We start from the raw sequence: 20597 nt of genomic DNA, 5'->3' as shown, positions 1-20597 counted from the left end.
GTTAAGGATCCAGCATTGCCGTGAGCTGTGGTGTAGGTTGCAGATGTGGCTTGGATCCCGTGTTGCTGTGGCTGTTGTGTAGGCCAGCGGCTATAGCTCCGATTAGACCCCTAGCCTGGGAACCTCCATATGCCATGGGAGCGGCCCCAGAAAAGACAAAAAGACAAAAAAAAAATGACACTTCCTTCCTTTGTTGAAACATCTGGTTGTGTCTTATTTAAGTCTTGAATCCCAGCCACAACCTGAGCAGATTGCTTTGTATTTGCTTATTTCTCTCCATCCACAACATCAAATCTCTATGCCGAGGTCTGTCCTTCCCCTGCCTTTCCCTGGTAGACCTGAGTCACCTTTACTCTGACTTGGCCCAGGTCGATCTGCACCTGGCATGTGATTGGGAGGAGGCCTAGGATGGGCTCCCACATCTCCGCTTATTCCAATTAGATTTTTCTTTCATTGTGAATAACAACTTCCCTTCTCCACCACACTCCAGGAACCAGCTCTCTTGCTTCTCTCACTTACTCTAGAACTTTTTTTTTGGCTTCACCTGTGGCATATGGAAGTTCCCGGAATGAGGATTGCTGAACCCTCACCTCCATAGCGACCTGAGCTGCTGCTGTTGGGTTCTTAACCCACTGTGCCATGGCAGGAACTCTTAGAATTTTTAATGAAGGTGACTGGGTTCAGCTTTTAATGATCTGTCTCTGGAGTACCCATCATGGCTCAGAGGAAATGAACCTGACTAGTATCCATGATGATGTGGGTTTGACCCCTGGCCTCAATTAGTGGGTTAAGGATCCGGCATTGCTGTGAGCTGTGTTGTGATTGCAGATGGGGCTCGGCATAGCTGTGGCTGTGACGTAGGCCAGCAGCTACTGCTGCAATTCGACCCCTAGCATGGAAATCTCCGTAGGCTGCAGGTGCAGGCCTAAAAAAAAAGGTCTCTTGGCTGCTATTTACTGACTGTAGTCTCCAATTTATTATGTCCTTACTACATGCAAGTCATGCATTTTGTGCTTCCTATGCATTATTGCTAGTCTTCATGGCAACTCTGCAAAGCTGTGTGACCTTGGACAACCTTCAAAACATCTATGAGCATCAGTTTCTTCTTTTAAAATATGAATACTAACACCCCTAGGCTTCTGCATTCTGCGCTACTCCACCCAGCCTTTCTTAGGTAGTTCTCTCATTTCTCGATTGTGTCTCTAGCACCACTCAGAATAGGGCTCAAAGTATGATTCGAGCACAACACACACATGGTGATTGTTTAACAGAGTATCTTACTCAATTATTTTCCTGAGTTACTTCTAAAAAATGAAACAGAGATTTATGTTTAAAGTTCATCAAAAGCAGGAGTTCCTGTCATGGCTCAGTGGGTTAAGAACCTGACTAGTATCTGAGGATGCAGGTTTGATCTCTAGCCTTGCTCAGTGGGTTAAGGATCAGGCATTGCTGTGAGGTACAGTGTAGGTTGCAGACACTACTTGGATCTCGTGTTGCTGTGGCTCTGATTTGACCCCTAGTTCAAGAACTTCCATTTGCCCCAGGTGTGGCCCTGAAAAGCAAAAAAAAAAAAAAAAAAAAAAAAAAGTTTATCAAAAGCAGTAGGCATTCACATGAAAGAACCAATATAAGAAGTTGTCACTTTTTAAATGTGTAATTTTTATAAAGTTAAATCCTGAAACCTCTTTTGGAATAATCTGGTTAACTGGACTTCTGTTAACTGTTAATTAGTTTTCTGTTAAACAGACTTGGAAATTTTATCAAGTTTTAATCTACTTTCTTGCCTTAGGAAGAAGAGTCTGCTAGACACACCTGTATTCTGCTTTGGTGACTCAGGACTGCAGTGTCTCCAGGGTAAGGCTTGGAGCTTCCAGGAGCTCACCGAGGATAGAGGATGAGCAGGAGGGTTAGTGGTGGGTGTTCCAATCCAGGACCCAACTCCAAGGTGGTTTCTTTCTCCTTGTTCCAAGTAGGGTTGATATTGTCTTGTAGGTGAGGATTACTATTAGCTGGATTCCAGTTAACCCAACATTTTTTGGCCACTATTTTTGTAACTCTTGGCTCCTTTACTCAAAGGACAAAACTTTCAATAACTTCAGGGGTTTCTGTTGAGGCTCAGAGGGTTAAGAAACCAACATAGTGTCTGTGAGGATTTGGGTTCCATCCCTGGCCTTGATTAATAGGTTGATGATCTGGCGTTGCCATGCTTGTGGCATAGGCTGGCAGCTGCATCTCCGATTTGTCCCCTAGACTAGGAACTTCCATATGCCACAGGTGCAGCTGAAAAAAGAAAAAAATATATAAATCAAAATAAAATAACTTCAGCCAGGTTTCTTGACATTGGAACAAGTGAGGTTTCCTTAAGTACACATATATCTTAAATATATACGTGTGTGTGTGTGTGTATATATATATATATATGCTGGTGGGAAGCCATCTGAAATAAGGGCCACCAAATGTACAAATCATTTTCTTTTTTCTTTCTTTCTTTCTTTTTTTTTTTGTCTCTTGTCTTTTTAGGGCCATACCCAGGGCATATGGAGGTTCCCAGGCTAAGGGTCAAATTGGAGCTGAGGTTGTCAGCCTACGCTACAGCCATGCTGGATCCGAGCCGCGTCTGCGACCTACACCACAGCTCACGGCAACACCAGATCCTTAACCCACTGAGTGAGGCCAGGGATCGAACCCGCCATCTCATGGATACCAGTCGGGTTCTTTAACCACTGGGCCACAACAGGAATGCCTCAAATCTGTTTCTAAGTCCATTTTCCTCCTGCCAGTCCTGAAATAGCCAAGAGATCTACTTCCCAAGATATGTCTGAGGAACCAAAGTGTGCAAGGGCAAGGAAATCTACAAGATGAATACAGGTTATCTTCAGTTTCATTTACACTGCAGTTGCCAAAGTTACACATTTTGGGGGTATTTGAAAAATTGCTACCAAATGTATGATTGAACTTTTGAGCAACCAAAACAAGGGCCCAAATGTCATAACATTTAAATCTACATGGCCGTAGTTCCCAAACTTGGCTGCATGTTGCAACCACGTGACAGGCTTTTGAAACTCTAGCTGCCCAGGTTGTACCCAAAACCAATTAAAACCTGGAGGTAGGAGTCATATGTTAGTATTTTAAAAGATCCCTAGGTGATTCCAAAGTTTAGCCAAGTTGGGGAACAGATGGCATATGGAATTATACGGGTAAGCAATTTGTAGAATATTACTTAAAGGATTCTACTTAAAGAATACTTTAATCCACAGACCTCATGTATATTTACATTTAATATGCTTCAACGTTATAAGAGTAGAATATTTCAAAAATATGAAAAAGAGACTTTCAGGAAATTAAAAATTATTCTGTAATCTGAAATATTGCCAAAATATTACAATCCACTCCTTTTTTGGGGGATGTGGGAGGGGGAATATCAGGAATATTTATTTCCAGCTTCAAAACCCTTTTTTATAAGTACAGAAGCAGAAGAAATAATGAAAGATGAAGGGAAGAAAAGATAAACAAAGAAAAACTAGAACAATTATTTACTAAGAATTGCAAATGCTCATTTCCTGAGCACACCACAAAGTTCCATTTTCTGATCCTAGGACTTGGAGTAATTTTCACAGATATGATGGTGAGGGCTCTTGCTTTTAGTTTATCAAAACAAACCTGAGCATTCCTTTTCCCAGCTCTCAGTGAAAACTGAGATTGTACTCTTCTTTATGAAGGAAGACAAAAGAAGGGAGGAAGGAAGAGAGGAAGGGAGGGAGGAAGAAGGAAGGAGAGAAAGTGTGTCTTAGTGGTGAGCTCACCTGTCCTTTAACTGTTCTGTGGTTGCAATCCCCTCCTGATTGATCAGTTCTCATTCAACAGATTTTCATATATTAGAAACATTTGAGGATTATGTCAGCTGAGACTCCTGCTGCCTGTCTGGTAGAGAGAATACCTTATAACAACAAACACACACCAGACCTGGATGAATTACCCTCCCCACAACCTGCGGGCCTGTTGGGGTCATTCAATTCTTCAAATAGTCCAGTTTCTATAATCTCCTCCTGCCACGCTATGGGGACGGCACCTGTTGCAAATCTTTGAAAAAAACTGCTTATCTTTATCATCAAATTCAACTCCTCGGACCTCAGAGAAATCTTCGATTTCATCAACATCTTTGGCATAAACCACTGATGGGTCTGGCACAAATGGAGGGTCCACTAGGCCGGCTTCCAGGCGAGGAAAGTTGATGGTTTTGAAGAAATGGTGTTTCCTGGGATCATCAGACTTTTCTCTGTGAAGAAAGGAGATGGTCAGCCTGAGACACAGTAATGAACCAAAACAGGAAATGTTCTAGCAGTACAAAGTGTATGCCATTCTTTTCCTAGAGTACATTTCAATTCGATTGAAAAGATAACACAAAGAATAATTTAGAAAAATAAAAATAAAAACCACAATTCAAAGAGATACAAGCACCCAAGTTCCTAGCAGTACTATTCACAATGGCCAAGACATGGAAGCAACCTAAATGTCCAATGACAGAGGAATGGATAAAGAAGATATGCTGTGTGTGTGTGTGCATGTGTGCGTGCACACGCACGTGCACACACACACACACAAAGACAATGGAATATTACTCAGTCATAAAAAAGAATGAAATAATGTCATTTGCAGCAACATGGATGGCCCTAGAGATTGTCATACTAAGTGAAATAAGTCAGACGGAGAGAAACTATATTTTTATCCTCTTTAATACTTGCTTTTGCATTTGTGAATAGCCATACATCTAAGAAAGCCAGAAAATGTAAATGAATTTTTCAAAGGAAAAATTGTAGACACATACTATTATGGAAAAGAGAAACTCAGTTATTAGAACATACTGACCAATGTCTGTGTGGTTTACATCCTATAGAGTAAGAGGGTTGCTGAGATAAATCGAAGCTTCAAGGATGGATTTTTTAAAAAGTCAGATTTGTTGGGGTATGATTTATGCAACAACGTTGTATTTTTTGGCCATGCCTGCAGCATGCATAAGTTCCTGGGCTAGGGACACAAGCCATGCCATAGCAGTGACCTGAGCCACAGCAGTGACAACGCCAGGTCCTTAACTCACTGGCCACCAGGGAACTCCAACACAGCAACATTTTAAAGTATCAGACGGGGGGTTGGGGGATGAGCTGGAGTTGTGGGATGGAAATCCTATAAAATTGGATTGTGATGATCATTGTACAACTATAAATGTACTATATTCATTGAATAATAAAAAATAAAATTAAAAAATTTAAAAAATTAAGTATCAAATAGATTCAGGGAATGGGGCTTGGCATAAGATAGATTTTAAATGTGTGAGAAGAAGGATAGAACAAAATTTCATCTAAGTAGAACAGGAAAGAACTCTAGGCCTGTGTATCTTTAAAAGAACAGAAGAGTTGGAATGGACCAGATACTGTGAAGAAGGAGCTTGTACCACCTTGATGACCTCTGGCAGGCATGAACACACTGTACTAGAGGTCAAGAGGACACGTTTAAAGTCACTCTGAGCAGGTTTAACTTGGATAAAAAGGACGCCCTGGGGGGTTCAGGAAACCTGAGGAATTTGCCAAGCCAGTCTTCATATTGAGATGAACAGTTCTCAACTCACATCTCAGCAATCAGGTCCAGATGGCCTGGGTTTGTCCATTAGGAATGGCTGACCACAGCACTTTTGCTAACGCAGAAGACAAGGGAATGATGGGCCATTTGAAGGTTTTATTTATGTTCCTCAACACCCCCAACTAGATGCCCCTGGAGGGTAGGGCCCATGCCTTATGCCTCTTTCCAATAAATGCCTGTGATTGCTGATGTTGACAACAAAAGACTAGGTTCTCCAATTTCTCCTCCTTTTCCTGTGTGTCCAAGGCTCTGGATCAATTGGCTCTTTTGCATTAGCGATGCTTACCTCAGTTGAGTAACTGGAAATAGTTTGAAGGAGTTCCCTGGTGGCTCAGCAGGTTAAGGATCTGGCATTGTCACTGCTGTGGCCCAGGTTTGATCCCTGGCTTTGGAATTTCCCCATCCTACAGGTGTGGCCAAAAGAAAAAAAAAAAAAAGGAAAAAGAAAGAAAAGAAAAGAAGAAGAAATAGTGTGAAGATTATTTGACTCTGACTTTGGCAGCTCTTCGAGCCCATCATCATACAGTGCACTTTGGACAAATAGAAGAGGCTATCGATGGAGGCAGCACTTTTCATTAAGGCCAAATTGGCAGCTATGGGATGACTTCTGCTGCTTATTGAATATATTTCAGATCATTGATGGGCTCTAGTGTTACCAAACCCTACACTGAGATTACAATTCTTCTTCAGCTGTGCCCGAGGCATGTGGAAATTCCTGAACCAGGGATTGAACCTGAGTCACAGCAATGACAATGCTGGATCCTTAACCACTGAAACACCAAGGAACTCTGAGATTACAATTCCTGTAGCAGTTAATGAAGAAAACATGCCAGCTTTGTAAATCAACTATACCTAAATAAAACTTAAAAGAAAGAACGAACAAACAAAAGAAAGAAAAGAACCAGCTGCTCATACATAAGGCCCACACTGTGGGGTTTGGTCTGCTAAGAACAGTTGGTATTGGCCTTAAATTGTGTGTTGGAGGAGCACTTACATCAGAGACTTGCATGTTTATTAGCCCTTGTTCTTCTGCATTGATTGATGAGAACAAATCTTGCAAAATACTTGTCTTTTCCTTTTATTAGATTGGAAAACACCACAGGTGACCCTATTTGGAGCCCCCCTGAGATGCTTAGAAGAGCTTTTGGCTTCCATGCAAGGTGGACTCACAGACCCATAAAAGCAAAAGAGGAGATCCTCTTTGGTGATGTCTACAGAAGGAGAAGGGTTTTTAATTTATTTCAAATGCTCCTGACTGCGGCAGGGAGGGGAGACTTGACCTCTCTCCTGTGTGCCAAGCTATCTGGGCATTTGCTTGGCTTTGGAAGAGCCCCACTAAATTAATCAAATGTTATCTCATTTGAATGAATGTTTAAAAACTACAAAGAACTGAAATGAAAACGTTGGAAGGTTTTCTCTTTCACTGAACAGCTGGTTTTTATATGCTTTCTCTCTAATGTTGTAAACAGTTTTTATTCAAAACAGTCACAACAACGGATGCTTAGAAAAAGGTTTTGCTTGACAGAGCAGCTTCAGGCCATGATCCAGTTCTTTAGGGTAGCGTTTTCCCAAAGAAGTTGGTCAATGTTTGATTTTATAGACTCAAAGTGTGCTTATAAAGTATTGAGATAGATTTTTATTCCAACACACCAAGTAGCTGGTGTTCCCTTCAGGGAAGTCATCTAAAGAGACTGTTTGCTTCTTCCACTGCCTCAGCCACTGTCAGTATGGCCTCTGATGCTCCCTGCATGCACTTGAGAACCAGGACAGTACAGATGGTCAGTGGTCACCATTTCCAGCTCTCTTCTCCTTCATGGGTAGACAGAAGGCGATACTAGCCATCCCTCTTGCCTTTAGGCAGGGCCCAAGGAATCACTGTGGCCAACAGAAGTGTGTCTGAAGTGATATGAAGTGGTCTGAGGCAGGTAAAACTCCCCAGATTCTCCGTGGGCGCTCGTGTTGTCATAGCAACTGGAAGCCATCAGTTCCTATGGAGTTGAAAGATGGAAGCAGTCTGGAGCTCTGAGTCATTGCTCAGAAGGAAGATACACTAGAGGACCACGGGATCCATAATGGACTCCGTGGGAATGAGAAATTATCCTTTAGTTTTAAGAGGTTGAAATTTTGAGATTTGCTTGTTATCACAACATGGCCTATTCTGATCATGCTAATACAACAGTGTTGGCATCTAGACAAGAAAATCAGTTCCAGGAGTTCCTGCTGTGACACATTGGGTTAAGGATCCAACTTGTCTCTGTGGTGTTGCTGATTCAATCCCAGGCCTGGAGTAGTGGGTTAAGGATCCTCATTGCCACAGCTGTGGCGTAGGTCAAAGAGGTGGCTTGGGTTTGATCCCTGGCCTGGGAGCTTCCACATGCTACAGCTTCTTTGGCTAAAGCCAAAGAAAAGAAAAAAGAAAATAGGTTCCACATTTACTTAACATAAATGTGGAGTTCCATCTCATTCCAAAATACTGATTTGTTGGGAGTTCCTGTTTGGGCTCAGCAGGTTACGAACCTCACCAGTATGCATAAGGACATAGGTTCCATCCCTATCCTGGCTCAGTGGGTCGGGGATCTGGCATTGCTGTGAGCTGCAGTGTAGGTCCCAGAGGCAGCTTGGATCTGGCATTGCTGTGGCTGTGGTGTACCCTGGTGGCTGCAGCTCAGATTAGACCCCTAGCCTGGGAACTTCCATATGTGTGGGTGCGCCCCTTAAAAAAAAGAAAAAAATAAAAGAAAAAAAACCTCATTTGTTTGCTCTTTCTGTCAAGCTTTGAGAGTCTTAACAAGAGAATTTTATTTCCCTATTTTAGAAAATCAGGTCAAAAATAAAAAGTCTGCTTCCGCAATGCAAACATTGTGAGCTAAGGCAGCCTTGTTCTATAGCCTCCACTGGCAAGATTTAGAGTAATTTGGCTACCTAGGTTTTGGTGTAATATTAAAAATCAGTCATATTGGAAGTTCCCATTGTGGCGCAGCAGAAGCAAATCCAACTAGGAACCATGAGGTTGCATGTTCAATCCCTGGCCTCGCTCAGTGGGTTTAGGATCTGGCATTGCCATGAGCTGTGGTGTAGGTTGCAGATGCAGCTCAGATCTGGCATTTCTGTGGCTGTGGCTGTGGCTGGCAGCTACAGCTCCAATTAGACCCCTAGCCTGGGAATCTCCATATGCCTTGAGTGCAGTCCTAAAAAGCCAAAAAAAAAAAAGCAGTTATATTAATTTATGGTTGTAGCTTTCATATTTGTATGTATTTTTAGAATTTCAAAATTCAGTCCACGTAATTTAAGACACTCAAGCTCATAATTCTTTTTTTTTTTTTGGTCTTTTTGCCTTTTCTAGGGTCGCTCTCGTGGCATATGGAGGTTTCCAGGCTAGGGGTCGAATCGGAGCTGTAGCCACTGGCCTACGCCAGAGCCACAGCAACATGGGATCCGAGCCGCGTCTGCAACCTACACCACAGCTCACGGCAACGCCAGATCGTTAACCCACTGAGCAAGGGCAGGGACCAAACCTGCAACCTCATGGTTCCTAGTCGGATTCGTTAACCACTGCGCCACGACAGGAATTCCCATAAAAATTATTTTAAGCTGAATTTTTTTCTTTTTTTGGGCCACAGTCACACTCCCCCCCCCAAAAAAAAACACAGCATATGAAAGTTCCCAGGCCAGGGATTAAACTCAAGCTGCATCTTTGGCAACACCAGATCCTTAACCCACTGTGCTGGGTCAGGGATGGAACCCACACCTCAGCAGAGACCAGAGCCACTGCAGACAACCCTAAGTCCTTAACCCACATGCCACAGAGGGAACTCCTTGAGCTGAAGGTATTTGAATCAACAGACCAGGTTTTGAACTCCCCTCATCTGCCTTTAAGATAAGCAGAGCCTTGGAGAAGTCAACCCATAAATCCTCTCCCCAGGAGTTTCAGGAATTTAGGAACCAGGAAAAACTGACTCTTACCACCAGTGACAGAAGTCAGTGCCACACCTAAATAGGCATTGTTAGGAAACTATCACATCTCCCATCTATTCTCCTAAGGGCCACTTACCTTTCCTAAAAGTCAGCTGTTCTCCCATAAGTGCCCTCCCCCCACCATTTTCTTTCTTTCTTTCTTTCTTTCTTTCTTTCTTTCTTTCTTTCTTTCTTTCTTTCTTTCTTTCTTTCTTTCTTTCTTTCTTTCTTTCTTTCTTTCTTTCTTTTTTTTTTTGTCTTTTTAGGGCCGCACCCTCGGCATATGGAAGTTCCCAGGGTAGGAGTTGAATCTGAGCTGTAGTTGCCCGCCTATGCTATGCGCCACAGCACAGCAATGAGGGATCCCAGCTGGGTCTGTGACCAAAACCACAGCTCCTGGCAACGCAGGATCCTTAACCCACTGAGCATGACCAAGGATGGAACCTACATCCTCATGGATATTAGTCGGGTTCGTTACCTTTGAGCCACGAGGGGAACTCCTCCCCCACCATTTCTAAGTCATTTGTTTTCCTCTAAGTGAACTTCTCCCCCATTCCCTTTCCCTATTAAGATGGCATGTTTAAAAAAAAAAAGGATGGTATGTTAGCCCCCAGTTCTAACTGCCTCTTGTTCACATTCTTCTGTGAACTCCTGTGTATGTTCATAAATAAAACTCTATTTTCTCTTGCTAATCATCTATTGTCGGTTTAATTTTTCAGGCCTCCATTCCCAAACCTAAGAGGGTAAAGTATCCCTCTCCATACAATACGAATGTATCTATATAAGAGAGAGAGAAGCTTTATTTTAAGGAATTGGCACAGGCAATGGTGGAGGTTTGGCACCTTCGAATTCTGCAATGTAGGCTGGGTGGCTGGCGACCCAGGGAAGATTTGCAGTTCAAGTTCAAAGGTGCTTTGCTGGTGGAATTCCTTCTTCTCCCAGGAAGGTTAGTCTTTTTTCTGTGAGGGCCTTCAACGGATCACATGAGGCCCAAATGCATAATGAAGAATAACCTGCCTTACTCAAAACCTACTCATGTATATGTTAATCTCATCTAAAAAAATAATTGCACAGAAACATCTAGAATAACATTTGATCAAATACCTGAGCACTGTGGCCTAGTCAAGGTAACACATAAAATTAACCATCATGCCCACAAAAGGCCTGTTTTATACATGAGGATGCTGATACTCAGAGAAAGTAATTCAATTGCTTGAGGTAAAATGACCAGTTACCTGGCATAGCTGGGATGTGAATCTATGTGGCTTGAAAGTCCAAAGGAAAAAAAAAAACAACAACGTGGCTCAGTGGAAACAAATCCGACTAGTAACCATGAGGTTGTGGGTTCGAACCCTGGCCTCAGTCAGTGGTTGAGGATCTGGCATTGCTGTGAGCTGCAGTGTTAGCCACAGATGTGGCTCGGATTCTGAGTTGCTGTGGTTATGGTGTAAGCTGGCAGGCGTAGCTCTGATTTGACCCTTAGCCTGGGAACCTCCACATGCCGAAGGTGTGGCCCTAGGAAAAAAAAATTTAGAAAACACGTAGTTTTCTCCTTCTAATGCAATCACTCACTGCCAAGTGTTTTTTGTTTGTTTGTTTGTTTGTTTGCTTGTTTTTGTCTTTTGACCTTTTAGGGCCACACCCGAGGCATATGGAGGTTCCCAGGCTAGGGGTCTAATTGGAGCTGTAGCTGCTGGCGTACCCCAGAGCTACAGCAATGCCAGATCCGAGCCGAATCTGCGACCTACACCTCAGCTCACATCAATGCTGGATTCTTAACCCACTGAGCAAGGCCAGGGCTCAAACCTGCAACCTCATGATTCCTAGATGGATTCATTAACCACTGAGCCACGACAGGAACTCCTGTTTTTGTTTTTGTTTTTCCCCATTTTCAGACACACTCCCGTCATATAGAAACTCCCAGGCCAGAGATTGAACACTCGATGCCTCAGAGATAACAACTGGATCCTTAACCCACTGTGCCACAGTGGGAACTCTGCCAAGGATCTTTTCATAGGTCAGATTTTCTTATTTTTTTCTTCTAAAATATTGTGATCTTATCATTCCATTGTAAGCAATAAAATTTGACTTTCCTCAAAACTAATTTCAACTATGCTTAACACAGATGGCAACATCATATGTTCTTACCAAATATATGTGTTGTTGTTTTTCTTTAATTTTGGCTTTTTAGGGCTGCACCTGTGGCATATGGAGGTTCCCAGGTTAGGGGTTGAATTGGAGCTGCAGCTGCCACCTACACCACAGCTCATAGCAATGCTGGATTCTTAATCCACTGAGTGAGGCCAGGGATTGAACCTGGGTCCTCATGGATACCAGTTGGGTTTGCTACTGTTGAGCCACAAGGGGAACTCCAGTACCAATGGTTTTTATTTTAAGATTTAATTTTATTCACTTTCGAATAGATAATTCATTCATAGTATTGAAAATTCAAGAGCTAATAGAGTTATACATTGAAAATCCTTATTTGCATCCCTGTTACCAGTCTCTAGTTTTCCTTTATTAAAGTCAATCAATCCTGGAGTTCCCATTGTGGCGCAGTGGTTAATGAATCTGATTAGGAACCATGAGGTTGCAGGTTCAATCCCTGGCCATGCTCAGTAGGTTGAGGATCTGGTGTTGCCGTGAGCTGTGGTGTAGGTTGCAGATAAGGCTTGGATCCCGCGTTGCTGTGGCTCTGGCGTAGGCCGGTGGCTACAGCTCTGATTCAACCCCTAGCCTGGGAACCTCCATATGCCGTGGGAGCGGCCCTAGAAAAGGCAAAAAGGCAATAAATAAATAAATAAATAAATAAATAAACTCAATCAATCCTATACATTCCTTATTTACACTTCTCAAAATATTCTGTGCCACTATTTGAGGTTTTTTTGTTTGTTTCTTTTGATTGTTTGGGTTGGGGCGAGGAGCCCACCAGAACATGTGGAAATTCCCAGACCAGGGATCAACCTGGTACCATAACGGTGACCCAGGCCGCCATAGTGACAATGCCAGATCCTTAACCCACTGTGCCACATGAGAAATCCCAAGGCAACTATTTGAATTATGTATTCTTTTTCTTCTTTTTTATGTATGCTGCTTTTCACCTCATTTTTTCACTTTAAAATATATCTTGGAGGAGTTCCTGCTGTGGTGCAGTGGGTTAAAGATCCAGTGTTGTCTCTATGGCAGCTCAGATTTGATCCCTGGCCTGGGACCTTCCATATACCATGGGTGCAGCCAAATAAAAAAACTATATAAATATATTATATATATATACACACACACATACATATATATGTATATATATATATAGGAGATTGTCCTGTATTGAGTGTTCATAGTGTTTGAAAGTGTTGAAAATACTTAACCACATAAATGCAAGTAATAATAGGAAAATACTACTACTTAATTCCAAGGCTTTGCGATTAATCCAAAATATTCTCCAAATCCCTTGGACAATGCTGACATCATTAATCATGTCTGTTATATGACAGTTACCTGCTTCCTAAGCGTTGCTCTGGTGTCTTAGCCAAGAAGAGTCTGCAAATATCTTTTGCTTCCTCTGTGAAGCTTTGGTGTTGGAATCTGACCTCTTCTTTCAGTGTTCTTTGCTTTAAATCCTCTTTGCTGATTTTTTCCTTGTAATCTTTGAATGGTGTTCGTCCAGCGACCATTTCATAAATGCTGCATCCCATTGCAAACCAGTCCACAGGATAGGAATAACTTGCTTTTTCCATTAGGATTTCAGGAGCCATATAACCATTAGTTCCAGCCTGTAATGCCCCAGACAAAAACAAGACGAAACAAAAAACACTAATGTGAGTATAACAGATGCTGCCAATGATCTACCCAATACCCATTTTCCTTTCTTTCCTTGTTGAGGGAACCCTCATTCATTTGGAGTGGTCATGTGTCTAACCTATTTTATTCTCTGCTTTCCCAGCAGCCTCTGGCGCAGTCAAGGAAGGCCATGTAATCCATTCTGGCCAATGAGACATAAAGAGGATTTGTCTGGAGTTTATTATAAAAGAGACAGATACGGCTGCTCTTGAAGTGGGAAAACCACCCAGATTCTCTTATTCTCCTCACCTCATCTTTAAGGTGAGAAGTTCACCTGGCTGTCTATGAGACCCCCCTAAGCTCTGTTTGTGCTTTTTATTCCCAGATAATAAAAAACTAGGTGCATGATTTTTTTTTTAAAAGGTGGAGTTCTTGGAGTTCCCGTTGTGGTGCAGAGGAAACGAATCTGAATACGAACCACGAGGTTGCGGGTATGATCCCTGGCCTTGCTCAGTGGGTTAAGGATCTGGTGTTGCCATGAGCTGAGGTGTAGGTTGCAGACACGGCTTGGAGCTGGCATTGTGTGGCTGTGGTGTAGGCCGGCAGCTACAGCTCCCATTAGATACCTATCCTGGGAACCTCCATATGCCACAAATGCGGCCCTGAAAAGCAAAAAAAAAAAAAAAAAAAAAAAAAAGGTAGAGTTCTTTATTGCTAATATTAGGGGTTCACATACTAGTCTATGATATTTCTTACTCTATTTACAGTGTGATAATATTAATATCACACATCTTGGCCTGTGTGTCTCTGCATTGAAAAATTAATACTGTCATTTTAATACAGAAAAATCCACATGTGAAATTTCATTTAACATGCGTGACATCTACTCTAGGCACACTTCTACTGACAATATACATCAAACGACCTTTGGGTTAATATATACATATATATGTATTTCAAATACACATGACATACAATTTACCAGCTTACCATTTTAAGTGTGCAGTTCAAGAGAAATAAGTACATTAACATTGTATAATGTATCTCCAGAGCTATTTTCATCTTTATTTATTTTGGCTGTGCCCATGCCATGTGGAAGTTCAAAGGCCAGGGATCAAACCCATGCCACAGCAGTAACAACTCCAGATCCTTAACCCATTGAGCCACCAGGGAACTCTCTTTTCATCTTTACTTTCTTTTTCTTTCTTTCTTTTCTTTTGCTTTTTATGGCTGCACCTATGGCATATGGAGGTTCCCAGGCTAGGCATGGAGCTGTAGTCGCTGGCCTACACCACAGCCACAGCAAGCCAGATCCTAGCCGTGTCTGCAACCTACACCACAGCTCACGGCAATGCCAGATCCTTAACCCACTGAGTGAGGCCAGGGATCAAACCTGCAACCTCATGGTTCCTAGTCAGATTCGTTTCTGCTGTACCACGATGGGAACTCCTCTTTTCACCTTTAGAAACTGAAACTTTGTACCCATTAAACAACTCCCCACTGTTCATGCTTCCCAGGCTGTGACAACCACCATTCTTCTTTCTGTCTCTGTGAATTTGACTATTCTATATGCTTCATAAAGTGGACTCATGCAGCACCTGTCTCTTTGTAACTGAGTGTGATTTTAATACATTCATTCAATAATTTTTTTTTTTTTTTGTCTTTTGAGGGCCACACCTGTGGCATATGGAGGTTCCCAGGCTAGGGGTCAAATGGAGCTACAGCTGCCGGACTACGCCAGAGCCACAGCAAAGCCAGATCCGAGCCACGGCAACACCAGATCCTTAACTCACTGAGCGAGGCCAAGGATCGAAATAGCAAACTCATGGTTCCTAGTCGGCTTCGTTTCTGCTGCGCCACGACAGGAACTCCATTCAATAAATATTTAATAAATACCTACAACATACCTTGTAATTATAAAGTATATATTTATAATATGCTTTCACAAAAACCAAGTTGCTTTTGGTTAAAGTGTAATGTATAGACTTCTGCAAACAAGAATACCTTAAAATGATAGTAAACTTCTATTAGTACATAAAAACAAGAACATAAGTTATTGCAAGAGTTGTGAGAAACAGATGTGCTCTGTAGTTTGACTCAGATTTTTGGTTTGTTTGTTTGTTTGTTTTTTGTTTTTTGGGGCCACGCCCATGGCATATGGAACTTCCCAGGCTAGGGGTCGAATTGGAGCTACAATGGCCGGCCTATGACACAGCCACAGCAACACGGGATCCGAGCCTCGTCTGCAACCTACACCACAGCTCATGGCAACGCTGGATCCCTGACCCACATCCTCATGGATACCAGTCAGATTCATTTCCATCAAGCCATAACGGGAATTCCTGACTCAGATTTTTAAGAGGGTAGTGAGACACCGAGCAACAGAAAAGAAGATGTATCAACTGTTCCTGTTCTTCATCAGGTCACACAACTTTGGAGCGGGTACCTCAAAGAATTAACTCAAAAGAAAGGGAAAGGAAACTACATGGAGATGTTCATAATGCCATTATTCATTATGCTCACGACTTGGAAACATCCAATGCCTTTCCACAGAGACAATAGATCAGAGTCAGTCAAGAAATTTGTATATGTAATGGGTTTTGAATACTGATTATAAATGTGAATTCAGTACACCAAAAAAGGTTGGGGAGTTCCTGTCATGGCTCCGTGGTTAACAAACCCAAGTAGCATCCATGAGGACGTAGGTTTGATCCCTGACCTTGCTCAGTAGGTTAAGGATCCGGCATTGCCACCCGCTGTGTGTAAGTCGCAAATAGTGGCTCAGTTCTGGAGTTGCTGTGGCTGTGGCTTGGGCTGGCAGCTGTGGCTCCGATTTGGCCCCTAGCCTGGGAACCTCCATATGCTGCAAGTGTGGCCCTAAAAAGACAAAAGACAAAAAAATAAGTTAGAATGTGTTTTTTTTGTGTGTGTCTTTTGTCTTTTCTTAGGGCCGCACCCACGGCATATGAAGTTTCCCAGCCTAGGGGCCAAATTGGAGATACAGCTGCCGGCCTGCACCACAGCCACAGCAACGCCAGATCCGAGCAGTGTCTGTGACCTACACCACAGCTCCTGGCAACGCCGGACCCTTAACCCTCTGAGGGAGGCCAGGGATCAAGCTTACAACCTCACGGTTCCTAATCGGAATTATTTCCCCTGCGCCATGACGAGAACCCCTAGACTGTGTTTGTAATTGTTCTTTCGGTGACTTCTTTCCTAATTGCTTAAGTACATGTTTTTTTTTTTTTTATATGTACAATGTATATAATACCCTTGGAATATTAAATTTTGTGGATAATTTTTTCCATGGAAACAACAATGAAAAACATAAATGACCCAAGCACTAATGAGAAGTAACTGACTTGTGCAAGAAAATTCTGGAAGTGACCGGGGTCTGACAGGCTGGGTGGGAGTGAGTCAGCATGGCACTGCTGTTTTCATAGAAGTGGATATGTAATTTGGGTGACCATATGTTCCGGTTTGCCTGGGACAGACCCAGTTTACATCTGTTGTCCTGGCATCGTGTCCAGTGTTGCATCTGCCTACACAAAAGGTGCTGTAGGCTCCCCTGAGGCCCAGGATAAAGTCTTACTCATCTTTGTCTCAAACCAGGTATTTGCCCTGGGGCCTCCCTTGCTGCATGCCCAACGAAATGTTTGTTAAGTAAGCAACAGTAAAGAAGGTAACTAGATGGCTTCTGTTCACTATCCAGCAAATATTTGTTGAGCCACGCCCTGCAGTGATTTCTAGGGGCACCCAGACATACAAGGCCTGGCTCCTGCTCGTGAGGATTTACAGGCTGGTGGAGACAGGTCACTAGGTTAATTCAATAAAGGAGGGTAAATGCCATAACAGGAATGTAAAACAAATACAGAGCCAGAGGGTGTGTGTGTGTGTGTGTGTGTGTGTGTGTTGGGGTTACTTTACTGAAGGGACAGCTGAGCTGAACCTGTCATACAGAGAAGGCTGTCCAGGTAATGGACATGTGCAAGAGATGGAGTCTGGCAAAATGTGGGGATTTGGCATTTCTGGAATAAAACATCTGTGGGATGCAATGGTGGGAGAGGAGACTGGAAGGGCAGATGTGGATGAGATTGAGAACTGCTGTCTGCCAAGGTAGTAAAAGTCCATTCCCAGGCTCCCTTTTCCCTTTGTCCCTTTACTATAGAACCAGAAGGCTAAGCACTCCATCTCCCAGCCTCCTGCACCTCAGGAGACCATGTGATTATGTGATTGAGCTTTACTTGAGGGGTGTGCAAGATGAAGGCACTGAAGGTTGGGAAAAAACTAAAAAAAAAAAGGGTGGATACATAAAGATACAAGATGGATTAATGAATCAACAGAGGGATGGATAGGTGGATAGACATATGATAAAGCCAGTCTAGTAAAATGTTAATAATGAACAATGGAACATTGTTCAGCTATGAAAAGGGATGTGGTATTGATACACGTTACAGCATCGATGAGCCCTGAAAATATTAAGTGAAGGGAAAGAAGCCAGTCCCCAAAGACCACTTACTGTATCATTCCATTGATATACCATGTCCAAAATAGGTGATTCTATAGAACCAGAAAGTAGATTAGTGGTTGTTTAGGGTTGGAAGAAAGGGAATAGGAGTGACCACGGGCAGGGGGTTTCTTTTGGGGGTGAAGGAAATATTCTAAATTGTGATAATGTTTGCATATTTCTACAAATATACTAAAAACCATTGAATTGTACACTTGCAATGGGTCGATTTTATGGTATTTAAATTATATCTTAATAAAGCTATTTGCAATGTCAAAGGTAAATGCTAGGTAATGGGTGTACAGATGCTTGCTGTGAATTCTTTCAACTTCCTGTCTGTTTGAAAGTTTTCATAATAGAATGTACGGGGGGGGGGGGGGGGAAAGGAGCGAGGGAAGGGGGATGTGAGATCAGATGTTACCACATTGGCTGCTAATTTTATCAGGCACATGGGACTCTTCTGGAAGAGTCACAAGGAGGAACCACAGGGGAGAGCAGAAGAAGGGGGTCTATCTGCCTAGCTCCCTCCCATCTCCATTGTTATTAGTCATTTGTTACCCTTCATGATACCGTTTATACATGGCATCTAAAAAATACAACAAACTAGTGAATATAACAAAAAAGATGCAGATTCACAGATATAGAGAACTAGTGGTTACCAGTGGGGAAAGGGAAGGGGGGGAGAGGTAAAATACAGGGAGGGATTAAGAGGCACAAACTACTATGTATAAAGTAAGCTATAGGGATATATTGTACAATACAGGGACTATAACCAATATTTTATAATAACTATAAATGGAGCATAACCTTTAAAAACTGTGAATTACTATATTGTACACTTGTAACTTGTATAATGTACATCGACTCTTCTTCAATTTAAAAAAGAAATATCGGGGGAGTTCCTGTCATGGCTCAGTGGTTAACGAATCCGACTGGGAACCATGAGGTTGGGGGTTCGATCCCTGGCCTCGCTCAGTGGGTTAAGGATCCGGCGTTGCTGTGAACTGTGGTGTAGGTCGCAGATGTGGCCCGGATCTGGTGGTGGTGTGGCTGTGGTGTAGGCTGATGGCTACAGCTCCGATTTACCCCCTAGCCTAGGAACCTCCATATGCCACAAGTGCGGCCCTAAAAAAAAAAAAGGAAATATCATTTTGAATTCTGACATGTATGTATTTTGAAATTATATATCACTAAATATAAGAAAGAATAGAATTGTTAAAGCCTGAAAAAAAAGGCTTCCCTAAAGCTAACTTATTTATGTTTCCAGACATGTCATCCAGACCCTTAGCAGATACCTTGAAAACTAGGTCCCACATCCCACAATATGGTGTTTCATCCTGTTCTAAAAATGGAGGAGCAACTCAGCCTAGAAATGGTGCCAACAGGGCACTGTCCAAGAGAGAGAGAAAGGAGGCAGATCGTAAGAAGGTATATGAGGTTTGTGGTCTAGTTTACCAACTTTATGAAATTTCTCAATGATAGGCTTTGGTGTGGGGCATTTATATTCCATGGTACTGGCTACTGACTGGCCTCTCAACCCAGAAACTAATGGCTATCAGGATTGGGAAATTTTCCCAAATTATTTCTTTGATCATTTTCTCCCTTTCATTTTCTTCCTTTCTTCTCTCTCTCTTAAATCCTAAACCTATCCTTTTGTTTCTTGTCTTTTGACCCTATTTGCCATCTCTTTGTGCTTTTCTTTTCTCTTTTTTTTTTTTCTGGAGACCTCCTCAATTTTTCTTCTAATTCTTCTATTTTTTTTTCTTCCTTTTTATAGCTGTACTTGTTGCCTTTCGAAGTTCCCAGAACAGGGGTTGATTAGAGCTGCAATTGCTGCTTACACCGCAGCTCATGGCAACACTGGGATTCTTTTTTTTTTTTTTTTGTCTCTTTGCCATTTCTTGGGCCACTCCTGCGGCATATGGAGGCTCCCAGGCTAGGGGTCTAATCGGAGCCATAGCTGCCGGCCTCCACCAGCGCCACAGCAATTCGGGATCCGAGCCGCGTCTGCGACCTACACCACAGTTCAGGGCAACACCGGATCCTTAACCCACTGAGCAAGGCCAGGGATCGGACCCACAACCTCATGGTTCCTAGTCGGATTTGTTAACCACTGAGTCACGATGGGAACTCCAACACTGGGATTTTTAACCCACTGAGCCAGGCCAGAGATCAAACCCACATCCTCACAGAGAGTACATCAGGTCCTTTACCTGCTGAGCCCAATTGGAATGCCTGTTCTTTTTTTTTTTTTTTTTTTTTGCTTTTTAGGGCTGCATCCATGGCATATGGAGGTTCCCAGGCCGGAGGTCGAATTGCAGCTGTAGCTGCCGGCCTACGCCACAGCCACAGCAACACCAGATCCAAGCCACATCTATGATCTATACCACAGCTCATGGCCACACCAGATCCTTAAGCGAGGCCAGGGATTGAACCCACATCCTCATGGATCCCAGTTGGGTTCATTAACCGCTGAGCCATGATTAGAACTCCCCTCTCTTCTATTTTTTTAAAAGTACTTTATTAATGGGAAATTTCAAACATACAAAATACGCTAGAATAATAAACCCAGTGTACTCTACACCCAGCTTCAACAATTATAAACACATGATCATTCCTTTTTTTTTTTTTTTCTTTTTGCCTTTTCTAGGGCTGCTCCTGCGGCATATGGAGGTTCCCAGTCTAGGGGTCCAATTGGAGCTGTAGCTGCCGGCCTAGAATATCA

General features: G+C 42.7%; 1 protein-coding gene across 1 annotated transcript in view; it reads right to left on the bottom strand.

The window, feature by feature from the left end:
• Positions 1-3260: 3260 nt before the first annotated feature.
• The window catches only part of GRK7 (G protein-coupled receptor kinase 7), a 51489-nt gene continuing 34152 nt past the window's right edge, over positions 3261-20597 (bottom strand). The window contains 3 exon segments of the mRNA XM_047783700.1: positions 3261-4091; positions 4093-4276; positions 13084-13358. Coding sequence (XP_047639656.1) covers positions 3939-4091; positions 4093-4276; positions 13084-13358 — 612 coding nt within the window. The 3' untranslated portion in view covers positions 3261-3938.

This window comes from Phacochoerus africanus, chromosome 1 (assembly GCF_016906955.1).
Source record: "Phacochoerus africanus isolate WHEZ1 chromosome 1, ROS_Pafr_v1, whole genome shotgun sequence".
Taxonomy (NCBI): Eukaryota; Metazoa; Chordata; class Mammalia; order Artiodactyla; family Suidae; genus Phacochoerus; species Phacochoerus africanus.
This window is presented reverse-complemented; position numbering and strand designations above follow the sequence as displayed.